At 42.0% G+C, this 24,872-nt stretch overlaps 1 protein-coding gene across 5 annotated transcripts in view; it reads right to left on the bottom strand.

Moving 5' to 3' along the window:
• large1 (LARGE xylosyl- and glucuronyltransferase 1) overlaps window positions 1-24,872 on the bottom strand; it is a 112,249-nt gene that overhangs the window by 10,716 nt on the left and 76,661 nt on the right. For all 5 annotated transcript variants that reach the window (XM_085902023.1, XM_085902024.1, XM_085902025.1 and 2 more), the window contains 5 exons: window positions 17,947-18,133; window positions 11,057-11,355; window positions 8,149-8,231; window positions 4,497-4,620; window positions 3,364-3,535 (listed from right to left, as the gene is read on the bottom strand). In XM_085902023.1, coding sequence (XP_085758149.1) covers window positions 3,364-3,535; window positions 4,497-4,620; window positions 8,149-8,231; window positions 11,057-11,355; window positions 17,947-18,133 — 865 coding nt within the window. The remainder of the gene's footprint in view (window positions 1-3,363; window positions 3,536-4,496; window positions 4,621-8,148; window positions 8,232-11,056; window positions 11,356-17,946; window positions 18,134-24,872) is intronic.

Here is a 24,872-nt window from a genome sequence, read left to right as displayed (position 1 = left end):
TGCCCAAGCATCACCTGCAATTAGTTTGCTTGTTCTAACATGGTGGAGAAAATTAGCTTCTGATGGCAGCTAATTAGAAGTGTTTGCTAAAATGGCATTTTGGACTATTTAGTGAGATTTTTTGTGAAAATGTCAGAAAATGTACGTATAATCGATGTTTACGGGACTGTGTGATTACATTTGACAAAAGGGGCGACTGGCGGTCTTTTACTTCTGTGCTCCGTGGTGATGAGAGGCATCACGCTCCGGTGAGTAACGGAATGAGGAGCGGAAATGAGGAGAGGTTTTTTTTCCAATGGTCACAATCCCGTGTCTTGTGATGTATTGATTCCATTCAATGAGTGCTGCCATGTTTTGCTGACCTTTTGAACAATGCAAATGCGTGTCATGGAGTGATGTGGACAATGGAAGAAAACTGAACGGTTAAATGGAGGCCATTGAGGAAAATAAAATAAAGGCAGATTAGTTGGGCATCTATTTTAAAGTCAATCTTCAGCGGAGAATTGAATTTTCATGATGATTATTATTATTATTCACTAAGTGAATCGGAGAAAAATCTATCACAATTATGTTGCATTCGCCAATTTAACTAACCAACAATAATCTCAGTAACATTAATTTTAGATCAATAGCAAAAAAAAAAACACTCCATTGCTTATAATGGTTGTTTGGCAAGCCAGTTTTAGGTGAGGAATTTGAAGTGTTTTTCAAAATAGCAGTAATTTTACGACTTGAGTGGATTACAGCAAAAGTGGGCGATTTGGGTGTTATTTTAAAATGGAGGGAGAGCACAAGATTGCTACCTACACAGGAGTTTGTTGCCTTGAAGAAATATCTAGAAGAGGCAAGTAAACATTTTGAAACTGGAAAAAAATCACCTGACTAAACTCAAAGAATCACCGACTTAGTGCAGCAATTCAGTTGTATTTAACTTTTCAATCGTGTCAACCTTTCATGACCATTGGCATCCACTTATTTTTGAGTCATATTTCCTACTGCCATGATTATGTGATTCCGAAAAAGTACAAGGTATAATATGGCAACAGGAAGGAAATCTATTAACATCTCTGGGACATGCACTGTACATCATGTTCATAAATGGGGAGTCAGAGCACATCTATTGAAGAGACTCCATGGCACTCCTGAGAGATGTTGAAGAATTAATGAGTTCAAAGGCATTACAACACACTGCTCAATCCCCCCCGCACACCTCGACATTAAACACCTGACCTTAACCTGCCTGCCCTCCGCCGCTTGATACACACCATTGCACGCCTCTCAAATTTGTCCAAGTGGCAAGGGTCAGGGACTACGCTTTCTGGAGGCCATGCGGCGTGGGAATGAAGGTAAAATGAAATATGGGGTCTAGAGTGCAACTTTTAATTTCTCTAGAGCTCTTACCCAACCTTATATTATCAACTGATTAGAATTGAGGGGGGTGTGGGGGTTCCAGGAAACCGGCAGGAATTTCTGACATTGGATGGATAAACGATGTACATCACTCTTGCGGTTTTAGAACCCATCAGCAAGTCAGCATTTAAGGGAGGGGGGGGGGGGGGGGGGCAAAAAGTGGACAACACACCGTGCTGCCATAATCGTACAGCAAAACACAAATTGATTCAGGGAGAAAAGACCACCGGGTAAAATTACATCCACTGATGGCCACCGTTTTAAAGCTGACAGGAAACACGAGGTCCGGTGCATCCGCAGTTATGCTCGACGAGAATAAAATATCCTTCAGAGCCCATTTGAAGTGCCGCTAAACAATACAAGCAGGGAGCAGCCAGATCGATGAAGACAACACCGAAAGAAACATTTGAGAGCATCGCAGACAGTCATTATGCACTGAGGCCCCATAAACATGTTTGGTTTAAAAGCGGAGCACATACTGTCGCATATCATTTGGGGTTATCGATTAGTAGAATCCAGCACTTTAGGACGATCGGCAAATAACACCGGGGGAGTAAAAGTGACCAAAGAAGGCATTGAACGCAATGTAAAAAACTGGAATGCATTAGTAGAAACGTCATTACAGTCAAAACCTTGCAGCTTTTATCAGTTAATGTTAAAAAATGACAGAAAAACTCATTTAAGACTCCCCAAAATGGAGGTTGTGCAAATAGTAACGCACCCAAATGAGATGCCTTGCAACGCTGGAATGAGCAGGACTTTTGGTAATTTCGAGTTTCATCTATAATTTGCTTTACAGATAACACCTCAAAATAGCTTCCTCGACTCTCTGAGGGTTGAAAACAACTCCACACCTCATGGTTTACAATCCATCCCTTCATTCCTGTGTAAGATTACCGGGCTGGCAGCGGAAGCTTATTAGATGACTCATTCAAACCGAAATGTTCGAAATGGCAGGCTGTGAGTACTATTAAAAAAAGAAATCACAGGTGACAAATGTTGTACACAACCTGTGGTTACTTGAGATTATGTTATATGTCAAATATAGTGATACCTTAAGATACAACTTGTTAAATTTTATACTTTGATTTTCGACAAAATTTAAAAAACATTTCACAACAAGCGGCAACGATTCTTCAAATAAAACCATCAACCGGGTATTTATAAACAAACGGTGGAGCAGCACAGATAGACAGATAATGTAAGATTTTTATCTTCTGCAAAAAAGGCTAACATTACGAAGAAAATGTGAACTGTCTCAAGTAAATAAAAAGTTTCTCCGATTGAAGTATAGCTTTTCTTCTGAGGGAATGTTGGGGCCTACCTTTGCTCTTAAACATAATGGGAACGAACGACTGAGCCCGACTGGGCGAGGAGCGGGTGGCAGAGGTGGTGCATTGGAGTCAACTGTTAATGAAGATTGATCCAAAGCGCTGCTGGCTGCGCCACTCTATAGGACAGCAGCTCCGATAAATCTTTTAAGTGATTCGCTGCCATCCCTGCGCCTACGTGACTTCCTGCAACCTTAACTTTTGCCGATGAATTTGCCCGCAGGACTTTGTGCCCCCGTGACACGCGCTGCCTTTTATGTCTTTAACGCTGCCCAGGCATCCTTTAAGTGGAAAAAAGTTACTAATTGGGTTTTCGGTCATTATGTGAACTGTCTAGAACTCTGTGTAACAACTTACTTTTCAATAAAGTTACTGTTTTGCAAAGTATTGGAATAGTATTTTGATTTATAATGATTATAAGTCCACACCATTTTAGGGACTTAAAAATTGATACTAATGTAAAAATGTATTGATTATTGATCTTATGTACTGCATCATAAGTATTTGGTTAATAATTTAAAAATGTTAAAAAAAACAAATTTGACTAATTGATTGTGAATTCATAGTTTGCTGTTCTTCGAGTCAGAAAGTTGGTCAAATTCCCAATAAGCCAAAGTGCTACCTTTAAATTTGTGGAAGACGGCCCACAGCTCGGCGATGTCCGTGGCAAACGTGATGTCTGTGTCCAGGACGATGACTTTTTGGAGATCTGGCGGAAGCGTCTTGGTGAGCACCAGCTTCATCAGACCGTAGATTCCAGAGTAATGCTTGTTGGGGATCCACGACACCTCAGACTGCATCATTAGCGCAATGAGACAATAAACACAACAATCTGTCAGTGTTTTAACGGGGATCGTAGGTAATTATTAAAATATTCTTACGAGTTGATTAAGTGGATAAAAATTTGCTTTACCTGTTTTAGCTCTGACTTTGAGTATATATGGCTTTAAAAAATGGGGCCTGACTTGGTGAGTGACGTGGGTGTCAGTAGATGGGGGTAGATTATTTGTATTTTGTTAAAAAAAAAAACTATCATTCCACTGAATATGGAAAAATGGACCATGTAGAGTTCTTTTTTTTTTTTTACTTTATCTCATACTAAATAAGGACCCGCTGCTCTTGTACATTATATGAGAATTGGTGATACCCCGTAGATATTATTCAAAACTCAAACTATATCTGGAAGGCAAACTATCTTAAAATATGGTTTCATTTTGCTTGCTAAACTTAGACAAGTTGGATATTAAAACAGGGCACTTTTGGCCATTTTGCTTCCAGAAATGTATGCGTTTTGACAAGTAGTCTGGGGGGGGGAAAAAAAAGTGCTCCGAATACACATTTAAGCGCTTATTTTCACTGAGCGTCATCATCTGTAGGACAGTTGCCTGTCGCTAAGGCGCGAGCGGCACTGCTTGCTCTCCGCTGTCGGTGGGAAAAGGATGCTGTTTGCATAAAACTCTTCAAATGGAGTTAACATGACATCCATCACACCCGGGGCACTCGTTGCGTTGCTGCAAAACTAACATGCTGCAGTATTTCGCCTGTGTTGCTAATGCTATCGTAAACGTACTTCATCGCTACCCTATGTTATTTCTTTCCAAACTTTTTAGTAAACAATGAGGTTTTTTTTTCCCAGATCAGAAGGCTTTGTAGGGTGAAGTGTATTAAAAGTGCAGTAATTATACAAGGGACAGGTAGCATGACGGGAGGCAAAGCGCCGAGTCACCGAAGCAAACGGGAGCAGGTATTTCTCACCTTCAGCTCATCTGCGTCATAGAAGTCGACCCGGACAGCAGGAACCATCCAGGTGTGGAACAGAGACGACAGGATTTGCTGAGCTATGGAGTCGGTGATGAAATGGAAATGGAGGGGGTTCCGCCTGTGGACACGCATGCACATACACGCCGAGGCTTAAATATATTTTATGCACTTTCACGGGAAGCTTCAAAGCATTCTATAAATTCAAATATGCTTCAATGAGAAATTGAAATGCATCGTCAAACCACAGTTTCTTACACAGATTGTCCTACTTTGAAAAATGATCTCTACGAAGTTTAGAGGCATAAGTTTTGCTTCGAATTTCATGCCACGTTGATATCTTCAATACAGCACATTTATTGAATTGGTGTCACAATAATAGCGCTAGCTAAAGCCTAAATCGTTTTGGTAATAACGTCAATCAAATCAATTGACGAACTAACTAACCCGAACGAGTCCTGTCCACTTAACGGTCTTCCTCGGCTAAACTGCATCTGCTGATGAAGACTGTGCGATATGCATGAAACCACCGGAGCAAGCAACTCTGTCGACCATTAGCGGAGATTGTTTTTGCTAATCTAAATATCGTTTGGACGGAGCGCGGCGTGCCGGCCTCGGGGAGACACAACGCCATGAAGGAGATGATTCATCAGACAGGACGGCTAAGGCTTTATACAGAAGAGACAATAAAGTCTGACCCAGGAGGAACTGCATCTTTTATCCTGGGACTCCTTTGAAATTAGATGAGACAGCTTAAAGGGATTTATGCTGCTAAATGCATTTCACCAAACACTGGCTTGTGTGCTTGTCAGAAAGGGTGGACGCACTTAGGAGGTATTCGGGAATCTAAATCAGGTCAAGATTTAGAGAAACTTAACAGGGGGAAGTGAGCGCCACGGGACAACATAGGTTGAATGACTTTGGGAATCAATGCGTCAGCTGCACTCACTGGAGGAGAGTCTAAGAGGTGCACAAGAGAGATGCAGCGCCGCCTCCGTACAAGATGTCAGCGCAAATAATGCCCCGATATTCTTTGGACAAATAACATCATTCATTTTACTGGGGGCTTGTGCTAAAATAAAAAAAGTGAATGTGTCAAGCACATCATGATAATCAGGGTCACGCCTTCCGCAATGCTCTCCACGGAGATGTCGATTTATTTGTTGGCTAGGAGTGAATCGAGAAAGGATATTTCTAAAGCGTGAACCTTTACCTTCACATCGAGGACAATGCCAGCCGTTTCCATGACAGCATTAACCATCACAGTCACCCTTATATGTGCATTCAGAAAGGTAGCGGTAAAGAAATCTGTTGAGGCTAATTAAGGAATTTAGTAGTTTCTCTCCTGAATGATCACCGCTTGTAAATATGTAATAGCTTTCCGTTGGCTGCTCTTTAAAATGCTCTGCATGTTTCACCTGGTAATAAATTGTGGTAAGACATGTTCCCTGCTTGCCATAACGACATGAAGCAAACAAGTAAAGGCAAGGAAAATAAAATTGGGCCACACCGTCGTTGAAACCATGAAAGATGCTATGAGGTGCTCAATGGATTGGGACTGCACAAATGTCAGGTCTTAGGAAAACCAAATGCCATGGCCCAAAAACAGAGCAGTCTGGAATCTGGAGCAAAGGTCCGCGATCTCACTTCAGCACAAATTAAGGTGTCAGGATATACTGGGCTGAAGCAGGAGATACCATTTTAATACATCGACTTGCCTGGAGACCTTAACCCCATTTAGATTTGGCAGTGGAATCAAGGGCGGGGACTTGGGGAATGGAAGGACACAGTTTGATACCAGCCGTGGGCTGAATTAGGCAAGAGAGCAGTTCCTAAGTGGGGCAGATGGTGGCTGGGATGAGTTACTTGAGCGCAAAACCCCAAAATCCTAAACTCCCCACGGGGAGCTCCATCATCGCTATAAAATCTCTCCTCAAATACGAGATGACCGTCGATGGGATTGTGTGAAGGTTGTTTAATTTCACACTTGACGGGTGGGTAGACACCCAGTCCGGAGACCTAACTATTTGTATACAAGCAATTAAAAAGTCAATTCTATTCGCCTCCTTTAAGCACATCAGACCTGTGCAGTAAGCAACACTAAAAGGTGGCCCATTAAATCATTAAGACAGTGACACGAGAGAACAATGAGTGAAAGCAATATTGACCAAAAGCTCTCCTCTTTGTGCGCCCAGTTTAATCACTTTTGTTGAAGGTGTGAGGTCGGCGATACAGGTCAGAAATCAGAAAGGTAGTTGACAGGAAAGTCAACTAACAAGACTGCAAAGTGATTCCATTTCTGGAGGGAATATCACAAGCGGTATTTCATCAGATATTGACTATGATTGAGGCAGTACGGGACGAGAGCCGATTTGCTAAATACAGCAGGTTGTGTAATGACAGGGTCCCGTGGTGTTTGGCAATCAATGGCCCAGCTGATCCAATCCGTTCAATTTCAGCACAATGTTCCACTCTATGAGAGGATGGGCCAGCATGGCTGATCTCGCAGGGTGCTGTCGACTCGAATGCTTGTCACTCAGTGGCAAAACAACAGTGAGTCAACATTTAAAGCCCTCGTTTGATTCAACATTGCCTCGGGGTGTTGGAATATTAGCCGCTCTATTGGTGACCGCTTCATAGCTTAAAAAAAAAAAAAAAAAAAAAGGGTCATTCCTGTACAAAGCCAAGCTCATCATCTGCTTTGAGCGTAGGATAGTTGTGTTTGTCCTGCCAAAGTCACCTCCAATTAGCTTCAAGTCGGCATACCCTTTTTAAGATCTAAATCATATCAACGTGTCCAAAGCTGGGAGTCAAGAACAATCTGTTGCGACCTTGCCTCGGTTAATTCAATGTACAGAGAGCACCTTCAGTCAGGCAACTGAACGTCCATAAAAAAAAATCCATTCTCTCTCCCCGTTTGGTTAAGAGTGTAACGGAAACGTACTTATGAGGTGGAACAAACTTTTACGGTTGTTTGGAAGACTCGTTCAACCCTGGATGCTCTGTTGAAATAAATCACCCCACCCGCCGTGGTCCTAGCAACTGTTGGCTTTAAGGAGTGAATTAATCAAAAGACTAATGGAAGGAAATGCTGAGGACATTTGCTCTGATTATGAAAAGTGCTCGACCCAATTACTGAAATGTGTGCCGAAGAGCCCCCCCCCCCAACCCTGCCTAGTCAACCTCTCTGTGCTTTGGCCACACCTGAGTGGCCATTTTCGCACTAAAACAACCCCTGAGTGGTGGATCATAATGCACTCCATCCGGCAGTGAGAGCATTAATTGTGAATAGAAATTCAATGAACCAAAGACGAAGAAGATACTCCACCATCCATTATTTCAGAAGCGTACCGTACGTGCATTTTTAAGAAGCAGTATGGTGCTTGCACAGCGCAACAGGATCTGGTGTAATGTAGCATTGGAGGGATTTAACTGATTACATTTGACTTTTTTTTTTCCGAGATAGGATAACTGAAGTTTGTGAAATTTTGTTCCTAACCCAGTGTGTTATTGTGCAAATGAAGTCCGATTGCCTAAATGTGGTTGTTTTTCTTTTTGCCACAAACACCTGTTGCTAGAATCAATAACAAATTCCTTACTGCTCGAAACATATCACACGATTGTGTTAAAAAAAAAAAAAAAAACGTACCTGTGGAAAAGGACGGATTTAACCAGGGTCACCACATCTCGGCTCGCATTGTAACCAGCGCAAACGATTGCGACGTGGATGGTCTGTGGAAAGAAGAAAAATATAAAGAATCAATTTGATGTATCCGTGAGTGACTCAGAGGCCAAATTGCCAAATTTGCTGAAAAATATACCAACCCCCAAGAGATGCTATAAAAATGTTGTTCCTACCCGAAAATAGAATTCAAGTCGGAATTTTCAAGCGTTCCAAACCACAAAATGAACACATCTCATTATTTGCTGTAAAATGTATTGTAAATAAAGATGTTGCGGTGAAATGTGATTGCTGACAGCAGTTTTCCTAAAGTGTTCCCTAGCCAAAGTAACAATATGTGGGTTAATAATGCAACGCTGTCTTGGGGGAATTGATGTCTCGGCGCCCCACCAATGTGGCAAGATTGCTTTGGGTTGAATGACGTTATGAACAAAGATAAACTCAATTCTTTGTCATCGTGTGCCGACAGAAGGTGTTTGGGCATTTGCTCGAATAGCTTTTTGTTCAACGGCGAACGTGATAATAATAATAATAATAATAATAAATTATATTTATAACGCACTTTATATTCGGAGGAATCTCAAAGTGCTACATGGCAAGTAAAAACAAGAATAAAAAGCAAGGACAAGTATAAAACAACTGGACGACAACCAGGATATAAAAACAAGAATTACAGAAATGCCAAATTAAAGTGATGTACATGTTTGAATGATCACAATAACGCGAGGTCTTCGCTGTCCGTCAAGGCCACCGAACGGGCCGGGTCAGATCTCAATTATACGGGTCGATGGGGGCTTGCTCGCATGCTTGTAGCCTTGTATTTTGTCCATCTGTCACCGTGATAGCAAGCAGCCAGACAGCGAGAGGATTTGCCTGGACTTTTTAATCAGCCCGAGAATCGCAAAATGTTGTTTATGCTAAGTCAGATTTGACGTGTGAAAAAGTGGGTTAAGAGCATTGTGTGAAATCTGCATCCAATGTGTCAGAGCAGAGTTGGAATAGAAAAACTGACAGGCGTAGATTTGTTATCAGGATGAGCATTTTATAAACCTGCCGTGTAGAAATAAACCTTTCATTTTCCTTTAGCTGGGACTTTTGGAGTAATTTCCTTGTTGGTGCATGAGACTTCATCTTAATGTTGTTTTCTGTGTCCTTTGTCTGTGTGATCCCTTTGTCACGAGTTTAAAGAGTGTCACCGCGCTATATTTTCTGAGGGGGGGGGCTCATTTATTTTCAATGCGCTTCTTTAAAGGAATAAAACGTATGATTCTTTTTTTTCCCTTCTGTTTTGACTTAGAATGTGAAGTGAAATGAAAGCTATTGTAAGGATTTGAGCTTTATTCACTTATTCTTATTCTCAACACCACTATTATTGTCTGTTTTAGTTTCCAAATCACAGATGTGCTAAAGGTTTTCTTATTTCCTATTATACGGGTCTGGCATTAGCGTCTTAAACATTTAGAGGGGTAGTGAAAGAAGAGTCACTTGCTTTAACTTATTTTGCAGGATTTCTCCCTCACTGCCCCCGGGAAAGGGCTCCAATTTTAGCTCCAGATGACATCTTGACACGTCAAAACTCAGTGCGCATTTTCGTTTCCACCCTCCAAGCTTCAACTGTAATCTCCCCTCAAGGGTCAGGGCAGGCTGGCTAACCCTCCAAGTGAGCAAGCGGCCGTGTGCACGCACTGCCGGACTAGTGTCCGAGTCAGACTGGCCTCTTTTCGATTTTTGTACTTCCAGCCCACAAGCCTTCTCTGTATTCCGTTTGCATACGAAAAATGCTCAGCCAAAAAAATACGCATGACTGACAAGCTTTGGTGTTAAAGTAGGCTGAGGTGATAAGACAACGTCTAAGGACACTACATACACCCACGAGTGAGAAAGTACAAGAAGTGCGACTCCTTGAAAATGCGGAGGAGGCAAATCAGTTAAACCTTCAGTTGGCAAAAGAGACACCTTGAAATAATTTATTTTGCCGCTTCTACTTTCCATTATACATGCGTATTATTCTCTATAATGTGTGCTTTCACAGAAAAATCTACCACATAGTGTGTGTGCTGAAGTTCCTATATGGCATATGATCAGTGAATCAACGAGTAAATTAATATCAGTACTACTACAAGCCTGCCATTTTATTGATTAATTAATTTCATTTTCATAACGTTATTTATTTATGCATTTATTTGTGTATGTATTTATTTAATAACTCAGCTAGTTTTTCCTCTCTTTCCTCTTGCTTATACAAAATTGGCGGCGCTAATGCTAGCGCTAGCATGTTTTGCATGTGATCGTGTAGGCTAGCACGACGGTCACAACGCGACACTCGTCACCATGTTTCCACTTCGCAGTTGAAAAACAAGAAAACATTTGGCGGGACGAGCAATGAAACCTCATACTTGATCTAACGAGTTGGCGTGGCGACATAATTGAATCTTGTCCCCTCTGTGTTTATTTATATAAAGTACATGGGGAAATACTATACACTGTACATTTCTTTTCTAATCCAAACATTACAGGACAGCCCTATCGGATGGTCTCCCTAGATGTGTCAAGTTGTAAAAATGAAAAGCTTTTGGACTTATTTCTGACTGTCAGTTGACTCCCCAAACGCTTTGGAGTTTTTATTGAGCTAGTGTCGAGATACACTATCTTCATTCTGGTCATCCTCCCACTGAGCTAAAATGTGCTGCGCCGCTGCGGGAGCACTATCAGATCACAGCACGGCAATGCCGCACTTCTCACACGATACCAGCCGTCTGATCCGTTTCCCGGCGTCAGAGATCAGACTAATGAGAGAATCAAAAATCTAAACCTAGTCTGAAAAGTCAGCGCTTTCAATTCGTCTAGCGCTGAACGTTAAGTCGAAACGCCTCACCTCACACTTGTCCACCACTGGCTGCTGGACACAGTCTGAGCTGTTCCCCACTGCAGCAGCTTTCTGGCCCTCATTATCACCGGTGCCCTCCTCTGAATGGGCTCTGCTTTGGTTGCCATGGTGACCGCCGTACGGAAGGCGCGACGAGGGGCTCCGTGGTGGTCGGCTGAGCTCGCGGCGCAGCGCCCGATTCTCCTCTTCCACCGCCCGCACCCGCGACTCCAACGCTTGGCGCTCGCTCGCACCTCCGGCGGGCGTGGACGACTGGGTCTCCAACGGTGACAGGGGGAGTGGCTTAACTGTGGAGTTCAAACCAACAGAGGCACTCTTAAGTGTTTTTCACAGTAGGATGTTTTGCTCAGGCAATAAATCAATAAAATCACAAACTGTCAGTAAAGCTACGCCTTTACCTACATGTGAAAAGCCTTTTGACTGACTGGAATCAATGTTTTCCGAGTTTGTCATGTTACACAAGCCAGGCAGGCATATAGGTTAATCCCAATGCGCAAGAAAGTGACATGAGAATCTTCAAAAACATCGATCGAAGGCGTAGGAATGCAGATGTCTTCCTTTCCTGTTAGGTAAGACCACCCAATATGTGTTCAATCCAAGTCAGTGACAATTCCTCACCCTTCTTTTTGAAATGATCAAATAGAAGCGAGCACCTCGGAATAGTCAAAGACGATGCTTTTTTTGAGGGATGAACTTCTTGCTTCGGTATATCTTTTGAAACTGAAGGCCCCCTGAGGGGAGTGACAGGCTCGGGTTGAGGTTCATTAAAAGAATACAATAGGTTTTTCCATTCTGATGTCTCACCTGGGTAAAAAGCTCTGGAGAGCTTCACATACTGGATTACAAAAGAGCAAGGAATTTAGAGTTGACTGTATTGATCTGTGTTGGGAAATTTGTGGTATGAGTCCATCTGTAATTTTGGTGAGCAACCAGCTGCTTTCATCAGGGCGGCCATGGTCCCGATTTTCTTCTGGCTATTAGATAAATGAAGGTGGTCGTGAATACACCACCGGGGAATATGCTATTTATGCATTTGAAAGTTGACATTTTTCTGTATGTATCCACTTTAAATGAATCAGCGGAATGAAAAATTCCTGGCCGGTTGCTTGTTTGTTGTTGATAATGGAATTTTTTTTTTCCCCCCCTCTGGTGATTTATAGTCTCCTATGGCTACAAGATATCAAAGCAGCCGGTAACCGAAGGAGGCTAGGCCTTCTTCTGGAGAACCAAAACCCAATTTGGGTTCAGTTGCATCCACATAATTGGCACAATGGATTCTCGTAGAAGAAACCCTCAAAGACCATTCATATATGGTACCTCGAGATTGCTGGTGAAATGTTCAGATGATCCACTTTTTGGCATGCAACAAACAACCAAATTCATGATGCTAGTGCTCAACTTTCAAACACGTTTCCAGAGGCAAAAAAACATGTTAGCTTACCACCGGTGATTATTTACTCCCTCCATCAAGACACATTATATTTCACAAAATAATTCACCCAAGAGCGAATATTGTTGCTCCAGGGTTTTCAATAATGGTTATTTAATTATAGCTCACAATCTAGTCAGCGTATAACAACCGTTCAATTGATCCAATATGCACACCCTGCATGCACTGGCTTATCAAAAAGGAAACAGGGATGTAATTAATGTTATCAATTATACCTGTGTTGACTGAAATTAAATGTCATAACGGCCACGGTGAAAGGATCCATTGTTGTTGCACGAAAGGAAGGATAAAAATTGTGGACAGCTGTTTGAGGGTGGTCTTGCTTGCCGTTGCGTGTAAAAAAAAAATAAAAATTGGAAAGCAAAATAACAGATATTCTTTCACACACATTGCTTTGACAAAGGAATGAATGTTCTGGCCCCCTTGTGAGCTTATTCAAAGGAATGATTCTATTCTCATATCCCTTGTCTAATTTAGCCTTCACATATTTCTAACAAAGACTGTGTAGCTTCTGTGGAATGAGATTTTTTTGGGTTTGAAAAGCGTAAAAGGTAATGTACTCAAATAATTTGAAGAGGTCAGGTGAGGTGATTCCTGGTGAATAGTACGATGGGTAATTAACATACGAGATGCTCAAAGCAGGAATCTTGCAGTAAAGCAGAGAGCCACATATCTTAAAGATGACGCAGCGCTAAATCAAGTTTCAGGGACCCGAAACTGTCATGTTCTGTACGAGTCAAATTGCAGCGCTGTGGAGTGCGGTACACCTTCCGACATGGTGATTCAATTATGGGAGAACTAGGACAAGGCGAGATATGATTGTATTCGGATGAGACTGAAATAGAAAGTGGTAAACTTAGTTATGAGACTTCGATATTGTAGTCATGATGTCTCATGGGAAGTAACGACCAGGCATTTGAAATCTCCCAAAGTCTTGACTGCCCCGCTTCAGAAGAGTTGCTTAGGCTGTGCCTTAAGATGGTTTCATCCCCTGAATTGGGTCACAGCCATTCCACTCATGGTCCTGTGGGAAGCAGGTTAAGCATGGCAACTCAGACCTCCCAGTCCACCAGAGGGACGCCAATCTAGCTGTGCGATACAATCCCTACGGTGGATCTCCGAGACCTCCATGCTCAGAACATCTCACCAGGGGGGCTTACGTAATATATGCAATTATAGACACCAGGCACAGCAAGTTGGTCCCAAAAGTCTTGACTGTAGAAGATGCGTCAGAAAAGTTCTAGGACTGGAATAACCAAAGATTCATTTCCAAGCTACTAGTTTTCACCTTCAAAGTAACTCCCGTGACCTGGCTTTATGTAATTTTTTCCTCGCTCATTCCCTAGCTCAAGAGGGTCATTAAAGTAGTCCCATTTTGAAGACGTGGACAATATTAAGACGATTTTGTACATGAAAGTGAGGAGCACTTGAAAATGTGCCAGAAACCCTTGGGGAAACGTGATGGACTCCAAGGGGAATTACTTCCAAGGGAAAACATTGGAGTTCATAGTTTAGCTTTGAAATAAAACTCTTTGTCACCCAAGTCTTGGAACCTTTCTGACACACATGTAAGAGTAGGAACATAGATTGTCAAGTATATTGAGAACGCACTACTTAATGTTACAAAATAAAAATATTCAGGGTCGTACTTTAGTAATAGATGTTTGTGGATGTTTTCGATTATACGCAACTTTCAAAGGCTATCACAAGGCCACAAAGCATCACGCCGTGTTTTCTTGACACAGCATTATGTCTTAAAGGATATTACCATTTAAATGAGCCTTGTAAGCATCAGCAAGAATATTACCCAGATATTCAAGACATAATTTGCTTGATTATTAATGATTATTATGGTTAACTTTCTATAGACCTTGGTCATTTGAAAGACCAACCAACACTAATTTCCATTTCTGAGGAGCTAAAGTAGCACATTAGCCTTAAATAGGTTTCTTTGAGTCTGCATCATTTTTGCAATGCTATTGTCCGTCTCGAAAAAAATAGCCCTCGTAAGGTTCATTTCGAAAGGGTGCTTAGAGTAAATGCGTTTTGCAAAGAAGGTCAAACAAAGAAGTAATTAACAGGCGTTTCCAAGATGATTATTATCATTAGTTGAAAGTGTTCCGAAATAAATGTCAGTTTTTCTGGTACCATCTTTGTTTTTGTTTGGAGCCTCGACTGCAGAAAATTCCGCATTCAAAACCTGTAAAATTTAAAGAAATCTCAATTTTTCTCAAATCATGCGGATTATTCCGAAATGAGTGAGCATGACACCGTTGCACTCTGCATTCCCTTTCCGCTAGATGGTTTCGTATTATCCAACAGTCGACCTCAATTTGAAGATAATTTCACTACACTTCAAAAGACCAAATGCAAAATCAATATCTCGCAGCTTTGAATCACAATTCTGAACATTCATTTCACCTTTGTATTTGTTAGTTCTGGGGCTTTAATTAGTGTTGAGCTCCAAATGCCTCACGCCAAATCATTTGTCTTCTTATTAATAAGGGAGCATAAATTGATCAATAAGGTAATAGTAGCAGGCCTTTCATTAGCTCCGACTAGCCTCCAGGTTTGCAGTCTCAAATGGTAAACATCTCTGGGGGCAGATTGTATTAACTATTGCTAATTAAACTTAATTACAAATCAGTGTAGCTGCCTGATGAATGTGTTCTCAGACAATGCCCGAACAGAAATGATTTGCGAGAGACGAAGAAACATTCGCCTCACTCCGACCGCACAGAGCACCCGCGCTACTTTTACGGCGCAACAAGATAAACAGTGCGGATTACCTAACACAACCACTTTTCACACCCACTTATCAGATCCTTCCAGCGATGCCAATAAACATGGAAATGATCTATTTTCAGTACACGGGCGGGAGAAGTGACTATAATGATACACAACGATCACACAAGAATAAAATGATTGACAGGTAAATTAAAAAGCATTTCAACGACGACGACACAGTGACGGGAACAAAGGACAGGCTCACATCTCGGAAATTCAAGATAACAGTGTTTACGTGTGTCCAAATAATATGTTTCTTCGGCACGATAGAAACCTCCAGATAGGGTAACCAAGTAAACGACTCAGTTAACGAGACAGCGCTCCAAACAGAATGTAAATCACGAGGGGAGCTGTCAGTAAATGAGACTTCAGCTCACTGAGCGGCTAAAGGATTAACTCTACAAGTGGTTTGCTTTTTGGGGACCATTAGAACTAGCGATTGCCAAGAGGAAAAGCATTTGGCTGCTCAGTACAATATGGGCATTTCATTATATATGGATTACGTAAACAAATTCATTTCGTTGAGCAGATGCTGACAAACACCACCATGAGGGCTAACGACTAAAATGTGAATCTCGTTGAAATGTGATACAATTCTACCAAAGAGCATTGGGAACCCCCCCAGGGAGACGCAATCCCTCTAACTCTGTAAGACGAATAAACAGAGACGAGACAGACAAAGGAAAACAACGGAGAGAGACGAACAGAGCGCGGGACTGGTGTGAAAAGGAAGCGCAACGGTCTTAATTGGCACATTGACGCCCTACCTCGAGCTGACCTGGCGCCACGTCCTTTTACAACTTCCCCGAGCTGGCAGATATTTGAACTAAATCTAGTAATGACTTTGCCGGCCGTGGCAAAGGCTGCATTATTGGAGCATATTCGCATAATTCTCTCGTGAATGAAACTCTGAGTGAAAATTGTCATTTTAATCATAATTAATAATGGCACTAGCGCAATATTTCAATCCGGTGAGGCGTAGTCATTAAATGGCTTCAGGAACTTGCCTCGGCCTGCTTCGTTGACACGAGGTAATCAACTTTGGACAGGCTTCGTTGGTTCATTAACGCAACCCCCCTACGGAGGAAAAAAATAGGGAGAACAGGGGACTTGGCCGACAGGAAATTTGGTTCTGTAGATTGTGGATTCACTTTGCTATTGGGACGCTGGGCGATTCTGCTTAGTCATTGTACTTTCCGGCCATTCCTGTGGAACGTGTGTATGTTAAAGCAAATTGAAGATTGAGATCTAAAATAGCAGCTTGTCCCGGTATAAAGAACAACACGCAAAACAACTTTCACAAAAGTGTGCTGACTTGTGTAATTGGATGATCTCTTCTGGATGTTTCCAGGCAAAACAAAAAGAAGAAAATTATGATCGATAGCCGTGTCTGATTCATCAACCGAGTCCCTGTCCGTCATGTTCATCGCAAAGGTGGACTCGACCGCAGCCTCTGGCGAGACGAGCTCTCTCTATCTTATCGTGCCGAGCCTCCGGGAGGTTATTTGAAGCGAACAAGACCTGGCACCGATCCCATAAAAGACGAGCGAGCAAACAAATGCTGCACTTTTAATGGCTATCGAGACAAAAGTTGCTGAAAGAGAATCAGGAACCAGTTGTTGCACTGCACCGCCAGGAACTTGAGCGCAATCCTTTGCAGGATATTTGGAATCCATTTTCTTGAACAAGAAGTAATGGAAAGAGAATTATGCCATCATACATCCATTGGTGCATATTTCATTGTCATTAGGGCCTCGAGTACCAGATGGTGTGCAGGCTTTCTTGGAATCACGAATGAATAAATTGCTTCAACATGCCCGAATACAAAGAACATGAGAAAATCTGTATTGTACAAGCCTTTATGTGTCTAAATGAAAAAAAAGGAAGAAAATAATCATCAATAATCATAATATATAATCATACTGAAACTATCAACTTATTTTTCCCATGATTTTAGACCAGAGTTCCAACAGAATGATTCTGTTAAGTATTTTCCTGAAGTTGGTGCCAAGCATGCTTGTTGTAAGGTTCCACAATTTAAAAGCGCAAAGAAGATGGCATCAGCATTTCTGTTTGGTGCATTACATAGATAGGCCGACATCATGGGAGAGGTGCAAACGCTTGGAAAAAGCCTCAAGCGATAAAAGCAATCACTACACTGGTGACTCAAGCAACAATTTCCATACAAATATACACTAATGCCTGAAGGTGTGTAGAGCCGCGAGTGTTAAAAAACACAACAACTACACAGTTGTCTGACTAAACAACAATTGAGAGTCAAATTGCTTCAAAAGTTTCACTTTTGAAAATGACTTCAATTTAAAAATATTTAGAGAATGTTTTCAAAACTAAGACTTTCCTCCAAAAATGACCGTTGTGACCCGAATAAATCTTTATTCCTTTTTTTTTATTCAAAACTCTTCATGTAATTTTGATTTTATTGTTGATGTATGACTTTTTCCTGATAATAAAGATGAATTTTGTAATCATAGCTTTTTTTTTTTTCCAAAATTCCAACATCATAGTTTTCTCCCAAATATACAATTGTATTCTTCTATTATGATGACTTATTTACTCCCTTTTAGCTCTGACCTGGTAACATTTTATCAGTTGCAATCATCAGCCGTCCCGAAGGATTTACCTTGAAAGCTGCCGACCGACAGGTAGAGCCAAGTGAGCGCTGGGATGAAGAGTAGGGCGAGGGAGGCCGCCAGGAACTTCCTGCGTCCGCGACACATTCCCAGCATCCTCTGGACCGAATCGAATGGAAAGAGAGGTGGGGTGACCTCTATGTGGGTAGCAGCTGTTGCCCACGATGATTCATGGCACTAAAAAAGGGGAGAGGAGAGATAAACTGGGTTAGAGTGCAAAGCACCGGTTTGACAATGCTGTCATTGCCGTCCACTTTATGACATTTTAATGGCGGTGGGGATGATGTATTTTTTCCCCATTACATTTTCAGCACATTTACCAACTTCACACCACATTGTTCCTACAAGCGGTCTCATCTGAATGATGTGTCGGTGAATTGCATATGCATGTGGTTTTAAGAAAAACAGCAGTAGTGTAAATTATGCATTCGTATTTTGCGCTTTACAAAACAAAACAAATCTCACATCGGCTTGGCTGTTACTAAGTTTCACTTGACATGAGATTGAGTAGGCATGTCCATGAGGAATAGAGGCATACAAAAGGTCTGAAAAAAAAAAGACACAGGAAGTCGAACATTTTGGTTTAAAGTGGCCACTTTATGGTCATTTTGGTCATTTCCAGGGGAAATTTTGTCTGATTGCTCCCAAGTTTGAAGCCCATATACTAGACAGATGGGAAATGGCAATTTGAGGGGTTTTTTTTTTTTTTGAGTGTGGGCAAAATACCAAACTTAACTCCACAAGGTCAGTTTTTTTTTTTTTTTTTTAAACAACTTTGCTTAGAACTGGTAATCCTCAATTAGGAAAGGAGTTAGTCATAATACCCCAGATGGAATTTTCTAATAAGCATCTAATCTAATAAGCATCATGTCACCCGGTGAAGCCCAAAAATCCAGGAGGAACAATAAGACTATTTTCAGTACTCCCCCCCCCCCCCTGTCCTTGACAAACTTCTTTTATAGTGCCCAGTGTGCACGGTAAAAACTCGACTGGAGGTTAAAAGAGGTCGGAGGAGATTAAACAAGTCCGTCAAGTAAGACAAACGTTTCTTTGATAGGCCAACTATTAATCATTTCGGTAGCGCCTTGATCTTTAACCCCCCCGTGTGATACGAGCGCTCGGCTGGATGCTCTGATTTACATGGCAATCGTAACACTGAAGACTTTCATTATCATACGCGAGACAAAGTGCCTGCCCACAGATATCAATGGGGAAGATACACTGAGAGCAAAGCCATCAATTAATCACATAGTACGCTAAAATTTAATTTAGCATATTAAGCACAATAGCAAGCGTGTGTGGAATGGAAGTATTGTTGTTGTTTTTTTGCTCACTTGGGGGTTAACCAGCCTCACATTGTAACTGTAATTTAAAGTGAATAAGATTTAAAAAAGGCGGGTCTTGACCTGGTGAGTGACGTGGGTGTCATTGAATGAGAATGTTGAGTTTGGCTAGCGTTAACTGGTAAATGTATGAGCGATTAAGTTATCGGTAGCTTGCGTATGGATTTACTTATTATTTTGTTTTGTTTCCTTACCGTTTGTTCTTTTGGTGTGTTTATTTCATCCACCCCCGCCCACATACACACACTTGAGACTTTGCAAAGCACAAAGCACCTTCAACATTACTTTGTCTCCCAATGTTACACTGATTTGTATTCGTGTTGATATACAAACTGTTATCTTTCCATCGAACCGAACGCCTGAGTTCCTTTTCAGTTTATTATTGATGCAACTTTTGCATATCAGCCTGATGGCTGAGATGAAAAGTATTGAAAGCATTCCCCACAGCACCGGAACAAAAGCCCAAAAGGAAAGATAACATGGCATTTTCCAATTTTTAATTTATTCAAACATCTCATCTCTGTAGTCAAAGAACGGAAAGAGGCAAGACAACACGCGCCATTTAATTTACCTTAATCTCATTCCTCAGTCAAACTTTAATGACTCGGGTAAGAAAAGCCAAGTCCTCCCGAGATGCTGCAAACTTTGGAAAATGCGATGCCTTGTTAAAACGGTGACGTGCAAACTTTCCATTCCATCTGAGTTCAATTTGACTCCATTTAAATTCAAAGCAATAATGGCTTCTGAAAGCTAAAGCGTGTTTCAATTATCTACTGGGTTTTTACATAGCTGCTGTCTTTAATCATTTATAAAATGGATGAGGGAGAAGTAACAATGAGAGAAGAGTGAAGGAATGCACTCAGGTAGGGGGAATTGCTGTTTGTTGTGCTCGGCTTCCAGAGAGCAGTGAATCTATAATGCCTGTATGCTGACTCTTTGCAGGTAGACGCTCTATTGCGACATCATGCCGAGAGGACAAAATATGACTTTTAATAAACTCCAACAGGACAGAGCTGCAGGTCTGGAAAGTCAACCGCGCACGTATACAGTGTTTTTTCTGCAACCCTTGAAAGGACGCTATGATAGTGTCATGGTACTCAGAGGTATCAAAACAAGACAATGACCCCTGTGACGTGGTTGAGCATTCAGATTAGTATAGCGCTCTCAAGTTATGCAACAGAAGAAGGGTCTAGCAGACAGTTGATTTTACAGACTCTCGAGGTCCAGGGCTGTCAGACAGAAGTCTGCATTATGTGGCAGGGTCCTTGTCTGTTGAGAAAGTATGTATGTGGTGTCAGAAATGAAAGCCCTGCCATTTGGCAACGGGACACAGTCTGGACATGACAACATTGTCAAGGCATTGGACTGAAGAGGAGGTCATCGAGAAGTCAGATCTAACTGTGCGCTGAGACGGAAGACCTCAAAGGCTCTTGGCGTATGATTAAAACAAATGTTGGGATTGTATTTTGAGAGAAATTGGATAGAAAGACACCCCAAATTATTTATTCTTCAACCAGCGGATCATCCCTGCCAAAAACGCCATTGCGGTACAGAAGCTGCCATGCAGCCTTAATGTTTTGCAAAACACAACGTCTCTTGAAGGGCGAGAGGGTAAAAGTTTTACTCAGTCGGGATATAGTCACAATATTATGAGCGCTTTTCTTCTCAACTTCTGTGTTGAGTGGCAAGTTTTACGTAATTCTCCAGTGGCTGGAGGGCACTCTAACTTAAGTCAACACAACTGTAAAGCAGCACGGCGCTTCTTTTGCCTTTTCAACTGTCAAACTTCGTTCAAGCCGGTCTCGCCGTTTACAACACATCCAGATGACGGTCCATGCGAGTGATTTGTAAGCAACGTCAGGGTTTACTGCTGCTAACTGTGCCCCGGTGGGCCAAAGTGTCCCGAATGACCGAGTACGTTGAGTTTCCATCCCGCATAATTGTCAGGCAGTGTTGTTTGACTGCACAATAAATCAGCAGTTGACCGAGTTCATCACTTGGTGCTATTTTGGATGACAGTTTTCTTTTGCTTGGCTCAGTTCATAGGCGGTCTTCCATCAGAAATCAGCTCCAGTATATTTGATCCTGTTGGAGAGATTACCGGGCTAGTTTTTCAATAAACAGTCCGCTGCGGGCTGACAAAATGTACAACAGGTCATTTCCCCGGTGGTTGCTGTCAGATGATTAGTGCCATAAACAGTGTCAGAGAGATGGATGCCTAGCTGGTATTTTAAGACAAGCTTGATTTTTTTTTTTGGTGCACGTTTACACAAACTGAAAAGCTCACACTTTCGTTCTCAACAACTAGACGAGGGGACTGCAATCAATGTTATACCGTAAAGACACTTGTATTCTTCTTTCAGAGTGTTGGCTACTTGACATTAAATTTGTAATATCCTATTTGGAACATTTACATGGCGTATCAGCTTGAAAGATGCACGAGTTTCAAAATGGCACTTTAGACTTAAGTTGACAGTAGAGCATAATTTAGTGCTGTGTTGCCTTGAAGTGATTTGATCAGGGATTCTTGAGTGGGGGTATTAACAGTTAATATGAATAACAAGCAGCTCGACAGTGTTACGACAGTTTCCAGGTAGCACTCAAAGCTGATCAGAGAGTACAGGAAATGGAAGAGTTGAGACAACAGCAAGTTTGAGACAAAGAAACGTGTACGGCCAAGAGGCGATTTGCAGATAACGCCTCAAATTACCCAGATGAAAGCTGATGAAGAGGCTTAGCATTTTTGCCCCCACATTCTTTTTGTGCTGTCACAGTTAAAATTAAACTACCGACAGATCTGAGAGCTCAAGGTGACACCCTGTTTTACACCCAAAAAAGGAACACTTTCATTCCTTTAGATGTGAAGGTGCAGATCAACTGCAATTTAATACAACAGGGGCTTTTTGAAACCAATCAAATGAGCGGAAATATTAACAATTCTGTTTAGAGTTCGGTTAAAGAAGATATCACTGTTTGAATCTCTATAGCTATTAGCATAAATGGAAGGGGGGGGACTTTTGGCGCTGTCTATTGCGGCAGAGACGAAAAAATTCTGAAGTATTCTCGGGGACAGGCAGCCAGTCTATCGCTCAGATGCATTTATGAATAAAGCAAAGTTGATGCCATCATTCAAGAGCATACCCTTCTGCCTTCAACACGACTTTGGGGCATTTCCATATAGTTTTCTTCCAGTTTTCCATCCACTCCATTTCTAGTCAGTTCCCTCGATCAAGATCACATGATCTTGAGTCGTCCCCTACGTGGTAGAGAACAGAAAATGCGGAGGACACATTTTCTCTGTACGTGGTTTTAACTGAAGTACCGTAGCTGTGTCATAGGACGCAAGAATAGCCGAGTGACTCAAAAGAAGTAACATGAATAGCTTTTCATTTGCCGAACGGAATGGAGCAGAAAGTCCACCCACAATCCAGGATGAATATCGAAGGCAAAAGAGAGTCTATGGCTGCCGCCTACCCAAGCAGGAGTACAACGGTGAGCTGTTTCTCTTCTGCAGGAGCCCAAAAAGACGAGAGTCTCTGTCTCTCTCTCAACATGATAATCAAGAGTGGCCACGGGTCAAAACAATCAACACTCTGCGGAAAGGAGTACGGAGCATAGTGCGGACTAAATGACTTCTGCCACACTGACAGTGGAGAAAAATATATTGATTGAGCAGGCGGGGCTGTCCTCATTTCATTAAGCTTGTATACTCATTAGTATTCTGTTATGGTAGAGAGGGACGTGTGCGCTCCCATACAAAGGCAGCTCTAACATTATGGATGTCACTGGAACCGGGGAAGTGCAGAAAGGCATTTGGAGGTGAAAATGCACACAAATCTTCCGTGGCCAAGAGTGGGGCGACGCAAATCAGCTTCCCGTGCCGAGGAGGGTGACGACCAAGGCTCCGCTAATATGATTTCCCGTCTCCTCAATGCCATTTTCAATCAAGTGTCATTCAGCCCAATTGGTGTTTGTGGCACCTCGAACTGTTTTCAGAAAACTACAACGATATTCAAAGGATGACTCAGTCATCTGACAACTTTCATTTCAACAGCCTTGTTCTGATCTGTGACATGAGGGTGTTAATTATTCAAATGTAGCAAAAGCTAATTAGTTGGTGTTCCGAGTCCAAATATTCAGGTCACGTTGGAAAAGTTGTAATTGAAATGCTGTTGTAAAATAACTAATCAAAAGGGGTTCCTTGCCAGGTTTTATGGTTTAATTACACTATTTAAAACTTCCTTGATTGTTTGCCAAGGATGGAGAATGTGCTTGTGTTCCCATCCTTCACTGCCAGCGGCGACGGTGGACTCAAAACGACCACCGCCAGTCGAAACGGCGGCCGCATCTGTATGCACCTCGCGTTCCCTCAAGGTGTGTCTCATGAGTTTGCACGTAATTAGAGTTGTAACCTTAAAGTAGGCGGTTTGCATCCCTCAGCTGTAGTTCTCCTTTCCAAGTTTCCCTCCCTTCTGTATTGTCTGTAATTGTAGCTCGGCCAAATTGTCGTCATTTAGGCATGAGTTCCATTTTAAGAGGCATCGCCAGCTTGCAGGTGTTATGCTCCGCCACGGGAGAGGATTGCGATTCACTTACATGCAGCAGGAGAGGTGTGAAATATGCACACACACGCTCAACTCAAAAAGACCAAGGTGACCAAGGCTTGACCGACTGTGTCTGCGAGCATAATAGACAGGATGGCCTCTCCCAGGAGTGCATTTAAAACTGGGATCAGAGTGGGCGGGAAGGAGTATGGTCTGCATTTTAAATGTCTTCATTAAGGTCGAATATGGAAGGATATCAGTGACTGTTGGGCAAAAGTCATTATTCTAATCAAAGCAGTGCCACGTTATTAGTAAAGGTAGGCGAGCATTTATCAAAAAAATGTTGGAGCCCTCAAATCATGGTGTCAGTCAAAAATGTTGAAGCTAATTAATTTTAATGTTCGCATTCAGTTCTACACATTTTGGTGCTAGCAGTTCCGTGATCCTCCTTGTATGAATATTTTTAGACTGGCGCCGAGCTAACAAGGCTAACTACTATTCATCTTATTTTTCTGCTGCGTTAAGACAAGAACGAGAGTCCATTTCTTGCCTGTGCAATAAATATTGCTTTTATGATCTTTTTGAACCCAGAATGAACTCAACTTCCATTATTTCCTTTGGCTCAGTTTTCCAAATATCTGTGAATGCAAGTTACAACATAACAAAATAGCAGCGGAAGACGACTTAGTCACCGGTGTGTTCCGATGCGGGGTGAAATCAGCGCACAACATTTGGACAGCACTCAGAGCCTACCATCCAATCACAGTAGTTGAGTGCACGGAATGGAATGAAACAGACTCCAAGTGCAAAAGGCCACAGTTGAATGAGGAAAATGCGAGGCGATATGTGGTCTACGCCTCGCTGATGTAAACCGACAGTCTTCAGAGGTAAGATTCAGTTTAAATCATAGTCACTTTATCTCACTTTAGATAGCATGGCACGTTTCTGAGAGGATTTCTGTATTTCCTATCCTACCCCATTTTTACTTTGCTTTTAGTATCTTATCTCATTGAACAACCTTAGCGACCT

This window comes from Syngnathus leptorhynchus, chromosome 21, assembly GCF_054491065.1.
Source record: "Syngnathus leptorhynchus isolate UIUO chromosome 21, UIUO_Slep, whole genome shotgun sequence".
Classification (NCBI taxonomy): domain Eukaryota; kingdom Metazoa; phylum Chordata; class Actinopteri; order Syngnathiformes; family Syngnathidae; genus Syngnathus; species Syngnathus leptorhynchus.
The sequence above is the reverse complement of the archived record's forward strand: the minus strand, read 5'-3'. Positions and strand labels throughout refer to the sequence as shown.